The following is a 20647-nucleotide window of genomic DNA, read 5'->3' on the forward strand; positions in this document are numbered from 1 at the left end:
TTATAAATAGCACACTTAGCAGATGATCCAGACACACTGAATTTTCCCAATGGATTTAGTGAGATAGAGTCAGTTTCTGCAGATTTGTTTTCTTAAGAAAAGATTCCTCGATGAGAAGTCTCTAGACCAATTTAGAAAATGTCAGGAAAAAAAAAAACCATGCTATCAAAACAAGAGTTTTATAAGCCACCTAGTTTTATGATAGCTCTCTTCAGACAAGGGCCTGTGTGTATGGAGGGCAAGCCAGGAGACAAGCCAGATAAAACTGAAGGAAGTTTAAGTGATGTGGGATCCATTTCTTTAAATAGCTTCTCTGACCTCAGTTTCATGTTTCAGCATTTCTGACAAATAATGAGGTGGGAGAAGAGCAGCTCAGGTTTCTGTGGAATGAATAGAGGTAAGTTTGGGTCTGCAGTGAGGGACAATAGAAAGGCATAAATCATAGTGCCTATCCTTCCCAGTGGCTCTACTTCACTCAACAGCATCATGGAGCCCACACTTGATTTTCTTGTACTCAGAAGTAGAGAGCTGCTCAGAAAACAACTGTCCATTTTCCCATTAATAACAGCAGCACTTTTCAATAAGTTTTTTATAATGTTGGTGTTTTTTAATCATTTCAAGTCGTGTTATGGACAAAAATGCATAGGAACATGGGAAAAAACAGGTTCCAAGCATGTGGAGACCGGAGTGCCTCATATCAGGGATTAAACATGATCAACCTTATTAAACCAACCAACCAAGTTTATTTATAGAAGTCTGTACATTTGTAATGAACTCAGCTAGGACACCAATGAAACAAAAACAAATAAACCCATCCCTTCCCAATGAGCGGGAGGTGTCACTCACCTTTACATGCACTTAAAAAAGCAAAAATAAGATTACATCTTCATACACAATTAGTTCTGTAACTATTCAAGAAATGGAGTCCCTTGATGCATTATTCTCAACGCAGAGTGATTTGCATACAGTAACTCCTGGGCTATTGCCTCTGTTCGACAGTATTTCCGCAGAAACCATTGAGACTTCCAGAAGGCGGCAAGTGGTAGCTGATAACTGGGGATGCTCAGGACATAACCACTTTACAAGTTCTGCACACTAAATTCACTGTGTGAACCTGTCTTTTTAATTTGATAAACTCCATTAATTAATGTGGGAAAACAAAGCAGATGTACTATTTACAACACTATCAAGGTCTCATCACTGTTTATTATAAAGCCTGTTTCTTAGTTTGTAACTCGGTTGTAGACGTTTACTCTGGGATGAAAAGCACGTAAAAAGAATTTAGGAGTAAAAAGTTTCTCTGTAGTCATTGTAACCCACAATAGTTTTTAGTAATTTTTGTAGGCAATTCAAGTTTTGCCTTGCACAATTTTGCAGTTATTCTTTAGTAAATCTTCAGAAATTTTGATAGTTGGGAAACTGTCTACTGCAAATAAAGTTTTTTTTATTACATATATGTAACATCATTGTAGTTGCTGCGAAACCAAAATGATACCAAATGCATATCTATCCAGTGGATCATGATGTCTCCTATGAAGCGATAATGGCAGATTCCATAAATCCACTTTTTAAAAAAATGTCAAAAGGACATATGTAAATGAGAGCCCACAACAGCTCCAGAGAAGTTGCTACAGACAGACAATCAAGGGAAAAGTCTATGATTACATATTTACACAACAGTCCATAAAGGAGTTCCAAAGCTATGGACTATCTAGTAAATAAGCTATTAAAAAGTCCACAATTTGTTTACACAGCAAATATGAGCTGCTTCAGAGGTGGAATTTTTTTATACACAGTTCATTATATCAATTTTCACACAATTACATGACATTTCTTTAAAACTACTGTTAAAAAATTAACAAAAGGAAATTAAAATAAGAGCTAGATTAAAGTTTCATTAAGGATCCAACAAGCAAGTCACCAAGAGTCAGACTCAGGTTTAGATATCACCACTATATGGACTCTTAGAAAAATCATGCTACAACACTCCATGAGGAGGTGTCAGGATCTTCCGTTCCTTCAAGCCTCAATTTAGAAGAGCATCCTTATTTGTTCAGCACTTCAGCTCATGCTTTGGTACTTAACTCAATCAGGGCCTCTGAATTGTCAGACCTCTAATGCTTTTTTAATTTAGTTCTTAGTTCAGTATATTCAGTTGTATTTGTTTTGAAAAGCTTTGTTAAATGCCACTTATATTTACACTTGGATTTTTACACCTGAGTGATTATCAAGCAGTCATCTTGTTTCTAGTCAAACATTCCATAAAGCCATACAATCCTTGTGCTAGTGTTTTACTGCACCTGTACCAGTTATATATAGAAAATATGTATCAGCAACTGCCCTCATACATTTTCAGTACAGTTTCTACCTTGTCCTTCCCCTTCCACACAATATGAACTGATATTTTTTTTAAAGCCAAGTTTAGAATTGTTCACAAAGCAAAAAAACGAAAAACCACAAACAGGTTGAAGCCCAGTAAAGACAAGGTGACATGAGAAAGATGGGACGTTGAATGATTAGTTGGATTTGTAGAAGAAATATAGGAGCCTACCTAATGAGTGCCCAGGGGCATCCCAGAAGGATCTACTTCATTCAGTTACAGCAAGAGACTCAGGCTACACTACAAATCTACAGAGGACGAGTCTCATACAAGAGCTGTTTGTGGAACTCTCAACAAGTATGTGTGAGTAAAAAGGGGAACGTGAAGGTACACAGCTATATAAGCCAGGCCTGTTTATTAAGAATCACATTTAATGAGTTTCTTTCTTTCAATTTCAGATGCTCAAATACAGCTGGTAGAAATTCAAAACAGCCGTAAAGAAATGTGACAGACTGATACAAATAGTACTGCAGCATAAAAAAATGATAAAAAACACCTGAAAAAAAGTCACGTAACACCCTCCCCCCCAAAAATTTACACTTTGAACCTAAGCCAGTTTTTGAAGTTTCCCTTCTCCAGAGCTAGGAGGAGGAAGAAGAGATGGAAGAAAGTGCAGATGACCTTCAAGCCACAAAAGGTCTTGTGCCAATGTTTACTCGCCATGCCTGTGGTGGTACGTAAGGAGAGATCACCAAGTGCCGATGCTGCCACCACCAAAGAGATTCCTACCGAAATCCCAACTTGAGGCTAATACTGAACACTTAGAGTAGACCAACGAGCTGCATCAATTAAAAAAAAAATTAAACTAAAAGAAGTGGGAGAACCCCAAATAGCACAGATCCACATTTGTGAAAGGGCAAGAAGGGAGGTCTATACAGTAAATAGTCAAATGGTTTATGTTACAGATGACTGGCAGTTTTAAAGAGTCTCTTCCCAGCTCCATTGCTGCTCCAACCCAGAAGGGAAACTGAAAAGGGAGGAAGAAGAGAAGTTGGGACATCATCATGGAGCATGCAGGATCGGAAGCAGCGGAGTGGGTATGCTCAAATAAGCCCCCGCCTTTTCTTGTAGTCTTCCAGGTTCAATGATCGCCGAGGGGCACCATCTTTTGCTGGTGGAGCTTTGGAGGTGATGGCAAGCGTCTTAGACTCTGTGGGGAAATAACAGAAAGTCAGTGCTAGAAGTCATGGAAGTGGAAGTTCTTTTGCTTGGTGGTAACGGTAGGAGAGAAGAGATTTCAGCCTTCCCTGCAAAAAAATAAACGAAGCTTCTTTGTGACAACTTCACCTTGGAAATATGTTTAGCTTCTCTGCTAAACATAAATTAATAGTACATTGAACTAAGGGCATTTCCAATTATGTGACAAACATGTTCAATTTTGACTTTGCACCTCTTAAACCTGCTCTCTGCCACCAACGCTTCCATCTCCGGAAGAAACTACTCTGAAGTTACTAATGTTGCTGTCTCACATGCTGCATTGCAGTGTTCTGACAACGAAGGACATTTGTTACATGAGCATAGCAGAGACACAGGACACACCTCACAGGGGGGTGAAACCAGTCAAGTTTTCTATGCAACATTTCTTTACTTCCATAATAAAAAGCTTTGTCCAAGCCAGGTTTTTTCACATTGAGTAGTGCAGCCTCCCTGACTCCCATCTCATTCTCCTTCAATCCATCCAACACACTAATGTCAAGATGCAACTTCAAAGAATCTATCTGCTCTGAGCACATACAGTCAATCTCAGATCCCGATACTGGTTCTTTCTCAGAAGTAAAAGCCACATTTTGCAAAATCCCAACTCATCACCCATTCTTACATTAGATTTAAGCTCCCTGCCATGGCATACACTGCGTTGTCCACCTTTTGGCTCTTCTCTTTGGATTTGCCTCCCTTGTTCACTTCATTCCTCCAAAGCCCTTTGCTCCCACTACCCGCTTGTGTGTCCTTCAACTCTTGTCTTTCTGACTTCTTCCACACTGATCTTTATGCCTACAAGGCCCTTCTTGGCCTGTTCTGCTACAACTTAATGTTCTCCTTCATTTCCCTCCTGAAACTACTTGGGAACATAGGAACTTCCATATTGGATCAGTCCCATGGTCCTCTTCAGAGAGCCCTGCTAGCTCTAGTCCTCCCAGCAACCTGATGCAAGTTAATCATCATTCACACTATGTTACACCCCCACCCACTCCCTACATTTATAAAGTTGTCTGTTTAGATTGCAAGCTCTTTGGGACAGGGGCCTTGTCTTCCTATGTGTCTCAAGCCTATTGCTGGCACTGCTTAAACAAACGCCACCATCAAAAAGACTATGTAGAGAGGAACCCACAAGTTCACTGCTACAATTAACATCTTATCTCCTTACCTCATTAGGCTACTGTCCTGGTGCCCCAAGCATTTTACTAGCAACATGCATCTCAAAGCAAAGTCACAGATGTTCCTGTGGTACAGCACCTTCCCTTAAAGGTACTTGCCAAGGCCTAACAAAGCCTGTAAGTTCCATTCCCAAATCTGCTGCTGATCCAGACAGCAGTTGATTCCCAAATAAAACTGGCAGCCCTGGTCCATATACTTCTGTAATCTAGCAGAACTGTAAAATCACCTCCCTGCACATACATAAGAGACACCCACCTGAGCTGGGAACCTGGAGATCAATCTTTACATCAAAGTCATGCACTTTGAACAGGTCCTCTGAGAGGTCACTAGCTGATTTCGAATTCACGTCTTTGTCCTTCCCCTGACCCTGAAATTTAAACAAAGTTTCAGCAGAAGCAGCAGCAGCACAAATCTGACAAAGTAGAGTCAAAGCCAGAGATGAGAAAGTTTTATTAGCCAACAACATGTTCACTCTGTTCTTCTGTTGTAACAGAGGCTACACATTTATCCTAATTATGAGCTTAATTGTAAAAAGTGAGTGAAAATTCACAAAATGTCACAGTAACCTAGAACAACAAACAGATAAAAAGAGGTCCAAAATGGAGACGAAGACTGAATTAGTCCAACCTAAAAGGCCTGCTGATATAACTCAAGGCCAGTGTTGAGATCATGCCAGGTAAACAAGAGAAGTATGGAACTGGAAATCAATTAACCAAAATGGGTATGTAGAAAATTAGGCCTAATCGGTGAACAAAATAATGAGGGGATGGGGTATTGCCCCACCACTCCCTTTTGGGGGTCTTTAAAAGACTTTGGGGGAAAACAATTGAAGTACAAATATGGACTCTGGCTAAAAGACTGGCGAACAGGAAAAAGCAAGCTTCACCATCGGGGCTGCCATTCTCACCATCTCTCAGACCTTGCGATCCACCGTGAAACCATTAGGCCTCCATCATCCTAATCCTGAAAATATGTCCTAATCAGACTGGGGGCCGGAGGTGGGGGGTGCAAAAGGGACCCAAATGACATTGCCATCTCCACCTGAATCCTGACCACCACTTGGGTAAAAGACTGTCTTCCCTGTCCCCTTGTGTCCCCTTTCCCTCCCTCACTTAATTTTCTTCTCTTTTCTATCCCTCTCCTTTTTCCTTCTGTCTAATAAAAGCCTGGCTTAGCTGGCTAAGAGTGTGTATTTCACAACACTGCTGTAACCAAAAGGTAAATAAAAGCAGCTCAACTAACTTCTTTTCTTTCCTCCAAAAGGACAGCTATTACCACCTTTAATGTCATGTAATACCCTGCTAATTAGAGGGTGTGGAGAAGTTTCTTTTTGAAAATGCTCTCCAGCAAAAGGGTACAAGGAAAATAAGGTTTTCATGTTAACTTAATAGTTTACATTTCAAATGCTTTCTTTTTCCCTCCCCCGTTCTGTATTTTTAATAAAAGGTTAAATTTAATGGTGTTTGTGCCATGGTACTAAGCAGCCTGAGGTCTCTGTACCTCAAACCTTGTGTAACACTGTTTAATACTGGACAGTAACAGGGTCACGTTAACACCTTTAATTCTTTGGGCCTATACATTCCATCTCAATTAATACAACACTTCTCTATAGCCATGATTCCAAGGCTGTATGATAATACAAATAAATAGTAATGGTACCTTAAAATTACACTGCAGGATTCTAAATAAAAAGCTGGAGGAACACAGCAGAGGAGGGATGCAGTACTTGCCTTGCCCATGTCCTTTGGAGCGTCCGGTAAAGCACCAGATCCATATTTTGCATTTAGTTGGGCGAGGATGGCAGCTTGGACAGCAGGATCCCTGGACTACGAGCAAGAGAGACAGTGAGCAACTGTATTTCTGTGGCGAGATCTGCCCTGACATTAAAACTCAAAACACTCAGATTCAGAGAGCTTAAGGCCCAAATGGGCAATTAGATCATTTAGTCTGACTTTCTCTATATCACACAGTTACCCCTGTATTGAGCCCAATAACTTGTGTTTGGTGAAAGCATAACTTCCAGGAAAGCATCCAGTCTTGATTTGAAGACATCAGGAGGGGGAGAATCCACCATTTCCCATGGTGATTTGTTCCAATGATTAATGACCCTTACTGCTAAAAAAAACCCAAAAACCCTGTGCCTAATTTCCAACTTGAATTTTTCTGGCTTTAGCTTCCAGCTATTGGATCTTGTCATGCTTTTCATTTCTACATTAAAGAGCCCTTCAGTATGGGGTATTTTCTCCCCATAAAAGGTACTTGTACACTGGAATCAACTCACCTCAATCTTTTTTGATAAGCTTAAGTCTCTTACTGTAAAGAGTCAGAGTAGCAGCCATGTTAGTCTGTATCCTCAAAAAGAACAGGAGTACTTGTGGCACCTTAGAGACTAACAAATTTATTAGAGCATAAGCTTTCGTGGACTACAGCCCACTTCTTCGGATGCATATGCATATACATATATGCATATACATCCGAAGAAGTGGGCTGTAGTCCACGAAAGCGTATGCTCCAATAAATTTGTTAGTCTCTAAGGTGCCACAAGTACTCCTGTTCTTTTTACTGTAAAGTATCTTCTCCAGTCTTCCAGTAATTTGCGTGACTCTTCTCTGCACCCTCGCCAACTTTTCAACATCCTTTTTAAACTGTGGACTCCTAAACTCTATGCAGTATTCCAATGTGCTACAGAGGTAAAAACCCCTCCCTACACCTACTCCCATTTATACAAGGATCACATAGCCCTTTTTTGCCACAGCAGTGCACCATGAAGTCATGTTGAGCTGCTTGTTCACTATGACCCCTAAATCCTTTTCAGAGTCACTGCTTTCCAGTCCACAGTCTCTCTCTTCCCCCTCGGATGTTTTAGGAAACTATGCACTCAACTGAATATTTTAAGCGTTAAAACATATATTATGTTCCAGAGTCTCACTGTGCAGCTATACCAGCACAGAGCAGGTTATTGTCCCAAAGCTGTCCTATATTTCTAGTGAGTTCCAGAGCACCATCATCTCCCCGCTCCTCCATGTCCAGGCCTGGACCACTACATCTCCAATACACTTCACCAAGAATAATGGGCTATAACACCTTTTCTCTGCAGTGGGTGTACCGATTCTGGCCCCAGTATGTAGCACCATTGTATCTGGACAACTGTTCCCAATAGTCCTTCCTGACTGTGCCACTACAGTATATTTATTCTTTTCCTTTTTATTCCACACACGGACAGTCTGCACTGCTCCCTACCATCCTCCATTTGCCTTGGACTGACTTCAGTGTTATACTTACATTGGAAACTATTGTGGGCTTGCACTGCCGCCTAGTAAAAGGGTCCATTTGCTGGTTTTTCATATTGTGACTTTCAGCCTGCAGAAGAAGCAATGAACAGTCTTACATAGCTCACTACTTTCACCTGTCTTGCCTTTGTCAACCCCCCTACAGACACCCATAGCCATCTGCAGCATCAAGGTTAGAAGGACAGCAAGCACCACCAATAACCTCTAATAGATCATATCCACAAATTTTACACTCCAATCACTCTACTCCCTGAAAGACAAAGTGGAGAGACTACTTGCATACCTCTCACTGATGTTGTGAGGCTTAATTAGTGTTTGTTAAAATACTTTAAAGTCCCTTGAATGAAAAGCACTACAGGGCAGAGCAGTATTTCCCTCCATTACTATACTCCCTTAAGTCTGGATTTCTGACTTATGCAATGCCCAGTATGCCAATATTACAACCACCATGGAAACCAGCTGAGAATGGGGCTGGTCATGGGAGGGGCAAGTAATTTCTTTATAATACCACTTTCTGAGTTTTGTTTTGTTTTTAAAGAACATCTTGTAGGATAAAATAAAATGTGGTAAACCTCACCATGTAATTAGCTACCTGCCACTCCCCTACAAATTCCTTTTTTTCTGGTAGCCCAAGTATTGCTTCAACATTCCTTACCACTAGAGCCTTCTCGGACTCCACAATGTTCCATTCTCTATTCCTCTGGTTGATGTAACTGCAAAAAAGAAGGGGGGGCAGAGAGGAGGGGAGAGGAGACAGAGTACAACAACAGTGTTATTTAATGCACACTACCCAAAAGCAGGAAATCATAGAAACCCAGGACTGGAAGGGACCTTAATAGGACATCTATTCAAGTCCCCTTCACTGAGGCAGGGCTACGTATTATCTAGAACGGCAGTTCTCAACCCGAGGCCCCCTGGGGTGCCGCAAGCAGGTTTCAGGGGGTCCGCCAAGCATGGCTGTCATCAGACTTGCTACAGCCCAGGACAGAAACCCAAAGCCCCGCCGCATGGGACTGCAACCGGGGTCCCAAACCCCACCACAAGGGGTGGAATCTGAAGCCTGAGCAACTTAGCTTTGTGGTGCCCCCTCTGGTGTGGGGCCCCAGGCAATTGCCCTGCTTGCTACCCCCTAGTGGCGGCCCTGGCTTTTATATGCAGAAAACAGTCAACATGGCACAGGCGAGCCATGGAGTTTTTATAGCATGTTGCAGGGGGCCTTAGAAAGAAAGGTTGAGAACCCCTGATCTAGAAGATCATCCCTGACAGGTATTTGTCTAACCTGTTCTTACAAAAACCTCCAAAGGAGATTCCACAGCCTCAGTAGATAATTTGTTCCAGTGCTTAACTACCCTTGCAGTTAGACCTTAGGAAAAATTTCCTAACCTAAAGCTCACTTGCTGCAATTTAAGCCCGTTGCTTCTTGTCCTGTCTTCGGTAGATATGGAGAACAATTCCCTCCTCTTCATAACAACCTTTTATGTACCTGAAGACTGCTTTGTCCCCTCTCAATCTTCTCTTCTCCAGATTAAACAAATCCAGTGTTTTCAATCTTTCCTCGTAGGTCATGTTTACTAGACATTTCATCTTTTTTTTTTTTTAACTCTCCTCTGTATTTTCTCCAATTTGTCCACATCTTTCCTAAAGTGTGGTGCCCAGAACTGGACAAAGTATTCCAGTTGAGGCCTTACCAGGGCTAAGTAATCCTTTATGTCCCTGGCTAGTTTAATCTCATTTTGTGCCTTGGCCTTTCTAATTTTTTCCTTTATGCTCATTTTTTAATAGTCATTTTATTTAAATGATTGCTCTCACTGGCAATCATTTTCTGGCACACAACTCTTTATTTGAGATGGTTGGGAAGAAAGATTTCATTTTTGACAACAAGAAACTGATTCTGGTGCATATGATCAGATGGAGAGAAACAGCAAGTGAATAAGTAGCATAATTAGCAATCAAGGTATTCAGGTGATAAGTACATGTACAGGAAAGAAGTGCCAGAACTTGCAAATAGCACTAAATTTTTTTTATTGGTTTCTCTCTTCTGTTGCCTTTTTATTAATGTGCTCTGAAGGGACAATGCCAACTTCAGGTACCTACCTGATTGCAGAAATGTTTTTTGTCCGCTGGCGGTCCAGGGCCTCTGCTCTTTCTTCCAGTTCATTAAGCTGATCTTGAATCTGTTTTGCCTTGTCCTGGTCCCCCAAGTCCTCTGCCATAGCCTTCAACCAACCAGTAATTTGTTAGGCATAATTCTCCACCACAGGGCCAGTCATAGATATTAGGGATAGACCTAGAGTCATCTAGCCTGTTTTACTTCAGTGGCATTCTTACTTCTACCACTAGAATAAGAGGATCTCATTTTTCGTTCCTATACAGAAGGCTGCTATAGTTTGATTAAAACTCATCTTTCCCCTGCCTGGTACAGGAAAAGACTGATTATTATTGCAATTATGAATTTTAGTTTAGTTAATGCAATGGGAGTTTAAATCAGCCTCCTCATTCAATGAGATATACCAGGGGTAAGCAACCTATGGCATGGGTGCCAAAGGTGGCACACGAGCTGATTTTCAGTGGCACTCTTACTGCCCAGGTCCTGGCCACCAGGGGGGGCTCTGCATTTTAATTTAATTTTAAATGAAGCTTCTTAAACATTTAAAAAATCTTACTTTACATACAACAATAGTTTAGTTATATATTATAGACTTATAGAAAGAGACCTTCTAAAAACGTTAAAATGTATTACTGGCATGCGAAACCTTAAATTAGAGTGAATAAATTAAGACTCGGCACAGCACTTCTGAAAGGTTGCCGACCCCTGAGATATACAATACAACCTTTGTCTAGTGTGCCACCTGGTGGCAGTGATCAGACATCCTTTCAGAAAGGAAAAACTCAAAAGCTTCTCTCTCACCAACAGAAGTTGGTCCTATAAAAGATATTACCTCACCCACCTTGTCTCGCTAAAACTGAATACACACCATCACACAACCCACAACTCTGCATCAGTGAATTTCAGTAAATGATGGCTTATCTATAAAGTTAAATCAGTCCAAAGTGTGCAAGAGCAAAGTTAACAGAATGCTAAATCCCTTGTTTTCTTGGGTTTGTATTTTCTAGTATCAAACTTAATGAGAAAACCAAGTGTAGATTTTTTCCTTGGTGTGAGAAGCTACGGCAATTTTTATTCTTCAAAAGGTATTTTAAACTGTTTGACTTTTACGCCTGTGCTATGCACATGACCAAGTAAGCCACTCAAGGCTCTGAATATTCAATTCTCTTCACATGAGACGGTGACATGGAAAGAAACCATAACAGCCAGTAAATGGTTCAGCCATCTATTCCTTTCAATAGGAATTTGAACAGCAGGCTGTAAAAAAACAATATAGGCAAGCAATTTTCAAATTCTCCGAAGAGTTTATAGTAGCAACAACGAGGAAAGAAAGTGAGCTTCTACAGCCACCAACTAGGAGCGTCTCACCCTGAGGACAAGAAAGGACAGTCGAGACAGCTGCTGGCTGTTATGCCTCATCAGCAGGTAGCAAGCGCCCTCCAATGGTGAAGGAATGTAATGATGCCGACTGAGATGGATGGCAGGAGAGAGATCACTTGATCATTGCCTGTTAGGTTCACTCCCTCTGGGGCACCTGGCATTGGCCACTGTCGGTAGACAGGATACTGGGCTAGATGGACCTTTGGTCTGACCCGGTACGGCCTTTCTTATGTTCTTATGGGCTCCAGATGTTCTGGAACCCAGCAGTTCTCTGCGTTATATTTGCTGTAGAATTTAAGTCAAGTTGCTGCAGAGTACGTGGTGCTTTGGTTATAATTAGCATCCAAATAAACTTGGATTCTTCAATCAAGAGAGCTTTGCACTAAGTAGGCGAGTATCATCTCTTACCTTCTCCTTTAATAGCTGAGTTTTCTTCATGGCATAGTTGGGAGGGGCTTTTCGGAACCTCTCTTTCTCTTTCACAATCTTTCACATGAAGCAGAACAGAAGAGAGAAGTTATAACAATATATTCATTTTATAATACCTGGAGGAGCTACAAGTGACAGGCCAACTGGTCCCATTAAACATAAGACAATATTTACTTCTCCAGAACTTTTTTTTCAGCTGTATCTGACATCTGCATTCATTACTCTACCAAAACACAAACTAACAAGTTACAACCTTTTACTGTATATTCTGGCCTATAACAGACTAATGACACCAAATCACACTCAGTAAATACTGAGCTAGTAAAGAGTACTATTGTACTATTTTACTCTGCTCAGAGGAGTAACAAAGCGAAGGAACCCTTTGCAAGTCTGCAGCACAAGCCTGAGACTGGGCACAGAACACAGAGAGGATAGAATAAAATAGGAGTGGGCATTAAAAATCAGGCCTGATTAGACCCTAAACTATTCTTTCCATCTCTTCCATTTATTCCACTTAATTTTGTTACTTGTACCTTTCCCACTCAGCCCCACCACAGTGAAACCAAGCACGTCTGACTTCACAAGCGCCAGGGCTCTGCTCCTATGAATTCCTGCTCCTTTTGAGCACTCTAGGAGACCTTACTTACAGGGCCACATCTCAAAGTACAGTCAATTCATTTACCTCCTCAATGTCTTGGTCATTAAATTTGTAGTTGAGGGCTTCTTTGATGGACACTTCCTTCTTGTTTATCTCATCTAGTGTAGGCAATTGCATCCCAGCAGAGAACATCTAGATACAAAAACAGGAGTCAAGATCATTCTCTGCTCATCAGAATCTCTCTAGCAGAGAGCTGCTGTGAAGAGGAAAAATTCAGGAAAACTCACCGCTTCCTTCCACTTCATGAACTCACTTTCAGTAAATTCCTGATTTGAGACAAACTCCAGACGAAACACACGCTGGTCACTGCCATGCCTGCAACAAGGAAAAAAAGGAAAACTCATATGCCAACCAATACAGCAATTTGTCCATCTGCTGGATAAAGGGCAAGGACTTGGGTCTACAAAGAAAGACAAAGGTTCAATGCACTCTAGCCAGTTGAGTGACAATTTAGGCTACTCTCACTTTGTTCACTGCATGTCTACCTCCATCCCAAAATTCCTGCACACACTGGTGGGTCAGTGCATGTGAAAGACTGTATTGGGGGGAGGGAGTGTACTGCCCGACAGCCCAGGGATAATCAAAGAGGGCTGGGGTATTTAAACACAGGAGCAAGAAGCTGAGGGGAGGAGAAACCAGGTAGGCTGCAGTGGGTGGTGGTTTCTCTCAGGCACCAGGAGGAAAGCCTAACTTATTCTCAGACTTGGGTTTGTGGACTTGTTTGGAAGCTCTGAAGCAGGGCCCTGGTGAACTGTTGTAATGATTCCTGTTCTGTAACCTTATTGGTCAATGTGTGTTGGTTTCTCCCTGCCCTGAGCTGTTTAAGTGACTCTACCTTGGGAAATTAATGAGACAGACTGACAATATCCTGTGATGTTGTGAACAAGCTTAACAGAATTAAGATAAACTTAATTCAATAAAGTTAAACCTCACTGAAATTGGGTTAATACTTTTGGGGTAAATTGTATTAAAAATGCAACTATGTGTTGTTGTGGCATCGTATGCATCTTCTCTAGCAGGAGGGAGAATGCTAAATGAACTTCCTCCATCAGCCTTGGAAGCCAGGCCATCTCCCCTTACCCCTGCCTCCCGAGAGATACATATTCTAGTTCAAACTGGATTCTCCAGTGACCAACAGACAAAGAAAATACTTTCTGATAAATAACCTGGGTTTAGATGGACTCAGGGTCTTCTTCCTGATCCAGCCAATGGACAAGACAGCTGATCCATGGAAGGTCCCAATCCTTCGAGGAGGACTGGAAGAACTTGGTCTATTAAGGCCCCATTGGACTGGGTGCTTGTTCTGAGCTGGAGCTGTGGTGAACTGTTAAACACAAGGACTCCCCTACAGTGGGCCGTTAAAGGACTTATCCTGCCAGAATCCATGTTAGGACTGGGGTTCCCGGTAAGCTTATTAGTGTGCATGGAGATTCTTTTATTATTTTCTCTGTAATGTGTATACCTTAAGTATAAAGTAGGCTTGCTTAGAAAGAACTGTGTGGTAACATATCTATAGCAATTATACTCTTTATCCGTCTCTGAAGAGAGAGCAAAACAGGTCTGTTTCAGCAGACTGTCTTGGCTAGGAAACAAACAGGGAAAGCAGGGAACTGTGCAGCCTGCAAATATCCTGATCACAAGGGGAAGAGACATGGGTCTCGACCCAGAAACACAATGACTAGGAGTATCCACAGGGACACACATCTCAAAGAATCATCATTACTGCACAAGGTGAGTAACTTCCTCTTCTTCTTTGAGTAGTGTCCCTATGGGTCCTCCACTCCAGGTGACTCCCGTGCAGTATCCCTAATGGGAGGCTGGGGCTTCAGCATCTAGTCTGTTATGAATGACAATGTTGCGGAAGCAAAGATAGCATCAGAAGCAGAGCCCCTGGTAATCGCATAGTGTTTTGCGAAGGTATGCTCAGACACAGAGGTTGCTGCCCTGCAGATTTCAGAGATAGGGACATGCCTAAGGAAGGCGACAGACGAGGAACCCGATCTCATGGATTGTGCGTGAATTCCAGATGGAGGTACTACATTATGAACCTGATAGCAGTGTTTGATACAGTTCAAGTTCCATTTGGAGAGTCTCTAGGAAGATATCGCTGCACCTTTAAACCTTTGTGCAATGGAAAGAAAAAGCTTAGGAGATCTCCTAAAAGCCTTCATCCTGTCCAGGTAAAAGGCCAGGGCTCTTCTAATGTCTAGTGTGTGCGGTATAGCCTCCTTGTTATCATGGTGAGGCTTAGAGTAAAAGGTCAGGAGGTGAATCAGTTGGTTTATGTGAAAAGATGAGGTCACCTTGGGGACGAACTCAGGTGTAGTGTAAGAGTAAGCTTGTCCTGAAAAAATATTGTATAAAGGGGGGTGTGCCATCAGTGCCGCTATTTCCCCTATTCTTCTCACCGAGGTGATCGCCAACAGGAAGGCTGTCTTCATAGACTGCTTTGTGAGTACACAAGTAGCCAGTCATGGGTTCAAAAGGCTGTCTAGTCAGTCTCTTTAGTATTAAGTTTAGGTCCCATGTTGGGGTAGGATGTCTGAGGTGGGGAAAAAGGTTTACTATACCCTTGAGGAATTGATTTGTGGTTGGGTGTGAGAGCACTGAGTATCCCTCTATTTGTTGATGGAAAGCTGCTATGCCGGCTAGGTGAACATTGAGTGAACTAAGAGATAATCCTGATTTCTTGAGAGTCAGTATATCATCGGAAGAATAGTCGATGTCAGGGAAATTTGTCTGGAATTGCACCAAACTTAAAACATGGTCCACTTTTGCAGGTAAAGTACAAGGTGTAGCCGATTTTCTACTGTGTAGTAATATACCCTGTACCTCCTCAGAGCAGGATCTTTCTATGTGCTGGAACCATGAAGGAGCCAGGCCTCGAGTCAGAGTATCTACAGTCTGGGATAGAGAGTGCATCCTTCGTTCTGCGAGAGGAGGTATGGAGCGGGTTAGAGAGATATCAGCAGGCATTCGCCAATTATGACCGGTAAGGGTACCACGTCTCTCTCAATCAGGAGGGAGCAATTGATATGATGTTTGCTCTCTTTTTATTTTTAACAGGACTTTCAGAAATAGAGGGAATGGGGGGGGAAGACGTAGAGAAGGTCCTTCTTCCATGGAACAAGAGCATCCCCTAAGGAGTACTGTCCTATTTCTGCCCTGCAGCGTGGACATTTCTTGTTCAGGTAAGTTGCGAACATGTCTATAGATGGTGTCCCCCACCATCTGATTATGTTGTGTAGTACTGCTGAGTTTATCTCCCGTTCGTGATTGCGTGGGAACTTGTGTCTGAGATAGCCCACTATCGTGTTTTATACTCCTGGAAGATAGGCCATTGATATTGTGATGCTGTGGGAAATGCACCAGTTCCATAACCCACACAAAAGGGAGGGCGATCTGGCGCATGTATGTTGTGTTGTCTGTCAAGACCCTTGTGTGTGTACCCTTGATTAGTGGAAAGAAGTGGGTGCAGGAATTCCTGACCTCTCTGAGTTTGAGGAGATTGAAGTGAAGAGAGATCTCTGTAGATGACCACTTGCCCTGTGTCGTAAGATTGTTGAGATGTGCACCCCACCCTATGAGGGGTGCGTTGGTGGTGAGGAATAGTGATGAGCAAGTTTGCGGGAAGGGGATCTCTGTGCAGACATCTGAGGTGGATGATTGTGATGAGGAAGACAGGGCATCTGATGATTTACGTTTGGAAAAATCTGGATTTTTTCCTTCGTGGCTCATAATAGCATTGAGCTGCAAAATGTGGTGTGCGGGATTTATGCTGTGGTTGCGGACTGATTTTCTTTTTTGTCCAGGTGTATAAATCCCTAATTACCGGAGAACGACCATGGAGTCTTTGAGTGTATGGAGGGACGCATCAGTCTTCTTGGCAAACAATTTGGTGCCCTACAAAGGGGAGGTCCTCTCCTGTAGTCTGTACTTCCTTAGGGAAGCCAGACAGGTGCAACCAGGATGCTCCACCTACCACCATTAAAGAGATGGACCAGGCTGCTGTGTCAGCTGCATGAAGCACTGATTGGAGTGCTCTCTTGGCCACCAGTTGTCCTTCACTAACAATGGCCCCAAACTGTTCCTGATGTGACTCCAGGAGCTTATCAATAAACGCCTTAAGCTTGGTGTAACTGTTGTAGTCGTATTTTGCTGTCAGAGCTTGATAGTTGGCAATTCTGAATTGCAGTGTGGCAGATGAATAGGCCTCTCTCTCAAACAGGTCAAGGGACTTCCAACCCCTATCACTGGGAGTGGGCTTCACCTGGTGTTGACAACCTCGGGAGTTTACTTGATCCGCAATAGAATTAGGTCGGGGGGGTGGGAGTGGGGGACAAAAATTCCGCATCCTTAGCTGCGACATATTTCTTATTGGCCTGTTTGCAGGTAGGCGTGACTGATGCTGGGGTTGCCACAAATTGGGCTGGGTCCAGAAGGGCCTCTTTGATGGGGAAGGCTATTCTAGAGGAAGAGGAGGAGTACAAGATGTCCAGGAGTTTTTGATGGGTGTCTTACCTCTTCAAGAGCAACCTGCTATGTGTCTGCCACCCACTTAGCTAGATCTCGAAAGAGCCTGAAATAATGGTCTAGGGACAGCAGAAGGGGCATCACTACCTCATCTGGAGAGGAAGAAGAGATGTGGATCTGTGGTGTGACTTCCTCCTCATAGCCACCCTCCTGTTTCTCCATAATCTCCACTGGAGGTTCAGAGGCTCTGGATACTGTGGCTGAGGGAGAGCACCTCAAAGGCTCACAGTGGGCCACACTAGATGCTTGAGAGGCTTGTAGTCTGTACGCCACGCAGGGATCCCAGTAGGGCCACTGGGGTGGTGGAAGAGGTCCTGGTGGTGGTGCCCACAGTTGGCCATACCACGGTAGTTCAGGAGCAGACACAGGGTATGACTGAGGGGGCAGATGCAGTGGGAATGTTTATCTGCTACAGGGATGGCCTCCTTGTACATGAGGCACCTCTTAAAGCCCAGTGCACTGGGCATACGCCCATGCTGGGGCAAATCCCAGACAAAGGTGTTTTTTTAAAGAAAGAAAATAAAGAAAGTTCTACAACTCAGAAAGGGATTAACTAAACTATTGAAGTGCTAAGCGAGAGATAATACGATGAACAGACTGCTAATAGCTCAGTATCTAGCTGGGGCAGTTGAGAAGGAACTGAGGGGGGTTCACCTGTGCGCACTGGTTAGCCTCATGGCAGAGCATGAGGGGGAAATAGCACATGTGCAGGCTGAACAGACACTGCTACCAAAGTTTTCTGATCAGCTGGGCAGGACACAAGCGCACCTACAGTGGAGCACCCATAGGGACACTACTCGAAGAAGACGACTAAATTATAGTGTCCTTAATGCTAAGTGAAGGAGACAACCTCCATCTAGTTTCTAAACAGTATCAGAAGTTCTCACCACCAGCAGTCAGCATTCTACTTCTGCTGAGCATCTCACAGGACTCTCAGATTACCAGGGAATCCCTGTCTGAGGAAGCTAGCTGCCCTGATGAACATTCCCTTAGAGCAAGGATTTATCTCCTTAAACTAGGCAGCAAAGGCTATTAGCAGCCATCAGAAGTGTGAATGATTAATAAGGCTCTTTGAGAGAGTTTATCAAGTTACTGCAGACCTGCACCAATATGCATTCTCCAGACATTTGGGAGAATTAAGAAAGCAAGTGTCTCATTTTCCTACCTCACCAGGATGTTGTGAGGATCAATGCATTACCGTGCTGAATGCCTCACAATCTTTAATGGAGTCCATATAGGTACCCGAGAGAGAGAGAGATTTGATATTATGTCCACCTATCCACCATCTAGTGTTTAAGCAGCACTGTGCGCCGGTCCCTGTTCTGCCTCTGCCATAGGAAGATACATTTCCCCATTGCCCTATGTGGAGGTGATGAAGAGGAAGAAAAAAAATACAGATGGCTGACACTGCACAGCAGGAATATACAGACACTTGCTCTGGCAATCTCCAGCTGAATTTCTCAGACCGCAAGGGACCGAGATGGCCATTTTGTGAGCTATTTACCATCTCCCTATTTAAGGGGGAAGAGTGTTCTGACAAGCATGTTGTGATGGTAGAAAAAAAAAATCTGCTTTATTATGGCTCTCATCTCCATACCACACAGAAAACATTACATCCCATAAGAGGCAATGCACCAATTGATAAAATTACTCTGTCACCTTACCGTAACTGTAGTCCTTTATTTGTCCTGGTACCCCCAAGCTGGTAAACCTTCGCAGTTTCTACAACACCAGTGATTTCAGCAACCTAAACCATAAAAAAGATGTGCAGAAGAACAGACTGTGAGGACCAAGTCCATGCCATTTTCTGAACACTATCCATACTTCAAAGTCCTCTTCACTTGTTTAGTCTGATTAATAATTCTAACTAGAAATCATCATCTAGAGCAAAGAAAGTTACACTGAAGACTCGTCCCTGCTATGTTAGCAGATATTGTACAAGTTACTTCGTATAGGTTTGTTCTTCACCTTCAGCTGGCAGTTTACGATGCCAGCTGAAATAGGTATGGCATTTAAGTGGTCTCAATTCTTCCCCAGTAACATGGTATGTATAATCCTACAGTAAAATAGCTGTATTTGGTAAGGGGAGGAAATAAAATACACCTTCAGCACTGCCCCATGTGTTAAGCACAATTATTCTGAAGTACCAGTTTTTGATTGGAACTTCAGAGGATGCTGCCATATTCTTTCATGTAGTCACTGTGATGAACAGCTATGAAATGATTAAATTATCTCCCCAAGAGTAGTCCGATGTGTCAGATTATTTTATTTTACACAATTAGCACAAGAGAAAAAATGGATCTAGGTTCTTGCTCATCAGTACAGAAAACCAGTTTGACAGCACTACCTTGTCTTCACTGTTGAGCACAGCTGGTGTTAAATCCTTCACCAACGTCCTCAAATTCACTAACAATTTTGAAGCAGCAAAGCATTTTTTCCCCCAATTACCCTCTCTTCTGAAGAGCACAGGCAAAGTGGAAATGTCTGGTACCGTAGTGCATACTTTCTGATTTCTCAAGAGACTACGTGGTAAGAATTTACGGGAGTGACCAAAAATTACAGGAAGCGGGAATCATACTTATCCTTACTTGATCACAGCAATAACTCAAAAACTAATTTTCAATACAGAATAAAGAGAAGCAGAGCAGCATCAGTTAGGGTCGGAAGACTAGCTTTTCAATATTGTTTTAGTATGGCCCCAATTTATTGCATTGATTTAGAAATCAATAAGCTGCAGCTCCCTATTTGGCCACCTTACCCCTCAAATTTTTTTTTTTTAAAACAAGCCGTCGGCACTACTCTAACAGCAGGCTCCTTCAGCACATAATGAAGGACCTTTTACTGTAACCACCCAATAATTATGAGCTTTCTCCTGCGAGACCAGACAAATCATGGTAGCTGTGAATATTGCTGTGCTACCAAATGGGAATCAAATTCCTGGAAGACAAACTCACCCGATAGACAGGTTTACTGTTGTGGTTCCCAATGCCGATACGCACAAAGCAGCCGGTGACCGTCTTGGCAAAGAAGGGCATATGACACCAACGCTCCAGCTTATGCCGAGATAACCGTACCCGATTCAGTTCTTCGGGTAAGGAGACTGGCTGGGATTTGGGAGGAATTTCTTCTTTTCTGGTTTGGAAAAGACAAGGAGGACAAAAGGAATTTAAATCTATTAGCACCAAACAAAGGAGCTTTAGATAACTAATTGAAACATTTGTAAAAGGATTTAATTTGTCAGGATGGAAGAATGTAGTTATTTGAATTTAGTACTCATGAGAGCAGTCCAATGGAAAGCTCTGGAGACCAAAGCCCTATATACATAGGACAGGTACAACATGGGCAGTAGTTTCCTTTACACTTCTCAACTATGAGCCATGTTCTTCAGGATGCAAGTACTGTTGTCTCCAGGGCAATTTAATCCTTGGCCCAACGTCACCAAATCACAAATCAATGGTAGTAAATTTCAGACACGACAAATATGGGCACAATTT

At 42.6% G+C, this 20647-nt stretch overlaps 1 protein-coding gene across 1 annotated transcript in view; it reads right to left on the reverse strand.

Moving 5' to 3' along the window:
- Window positions 1-723: 723 nt before the first annotated feature.
- RTF1 (RTF1 homolog, Paf1/RNA polymerase II complex component) overlaps window positions 724-20647 on the reverse strand; it is a 47603-nt gene continuing 27679 nt past the window's right edge. The window contains exons 8-18 of the mRNA XM_005284697.5: window positions 20108-20285; window positions 18818-18900; window positions 12848-12935; window positions 12645-12752; window positions 11942-12019; window positions 10141-10262; window positions 8702-8759; window positions 8039-8116; window positions 6487-6582; window positions 5012-5123; window positions 724-3530 (exon numbers count right to left, since the gene is read on the reverse strand). Coding sequence (XP_005284754.1) covers window positions 3424-3530; window positions 5012-5123; window positions 6487-6582; window positions 8039-8116; window positions 8702-8759; window positions 10141-10262; window positions 11942-12019; window positions 12645-12752; window positions 12848-12935; window positions 18818-18900; window positions 20108-20285 — 1108 coding nt within the window. The 3' untranslated portion in view covers window positions 724-3423. The remainder of the gene's footprint in view (window positions 3531-5011; window positions 5124-6486; window positions 6583-8038; window positions 8117-8701; window positions 8760-10140; window positions 10263-11941; window positions 12020-12644; window positions 12753-12847; window positions 12936-18817; window positions 18901-20107; window positions 20286-20647) is intronic.

The sequence above is a fragment of the Chrysemys picta genome, chromosome 4, assembly GCF_011386835.1.
Source record: "Chrysemys picta bellii isolate R12L10 chromosome 4, ASM1138683v2, whole genome shotgun sequence".
Lineage (NCBI taxonomy): Eukaryota > Metazoa > Chordata > Testudines > Emydidae > Chrysemys > Chrysemys picta.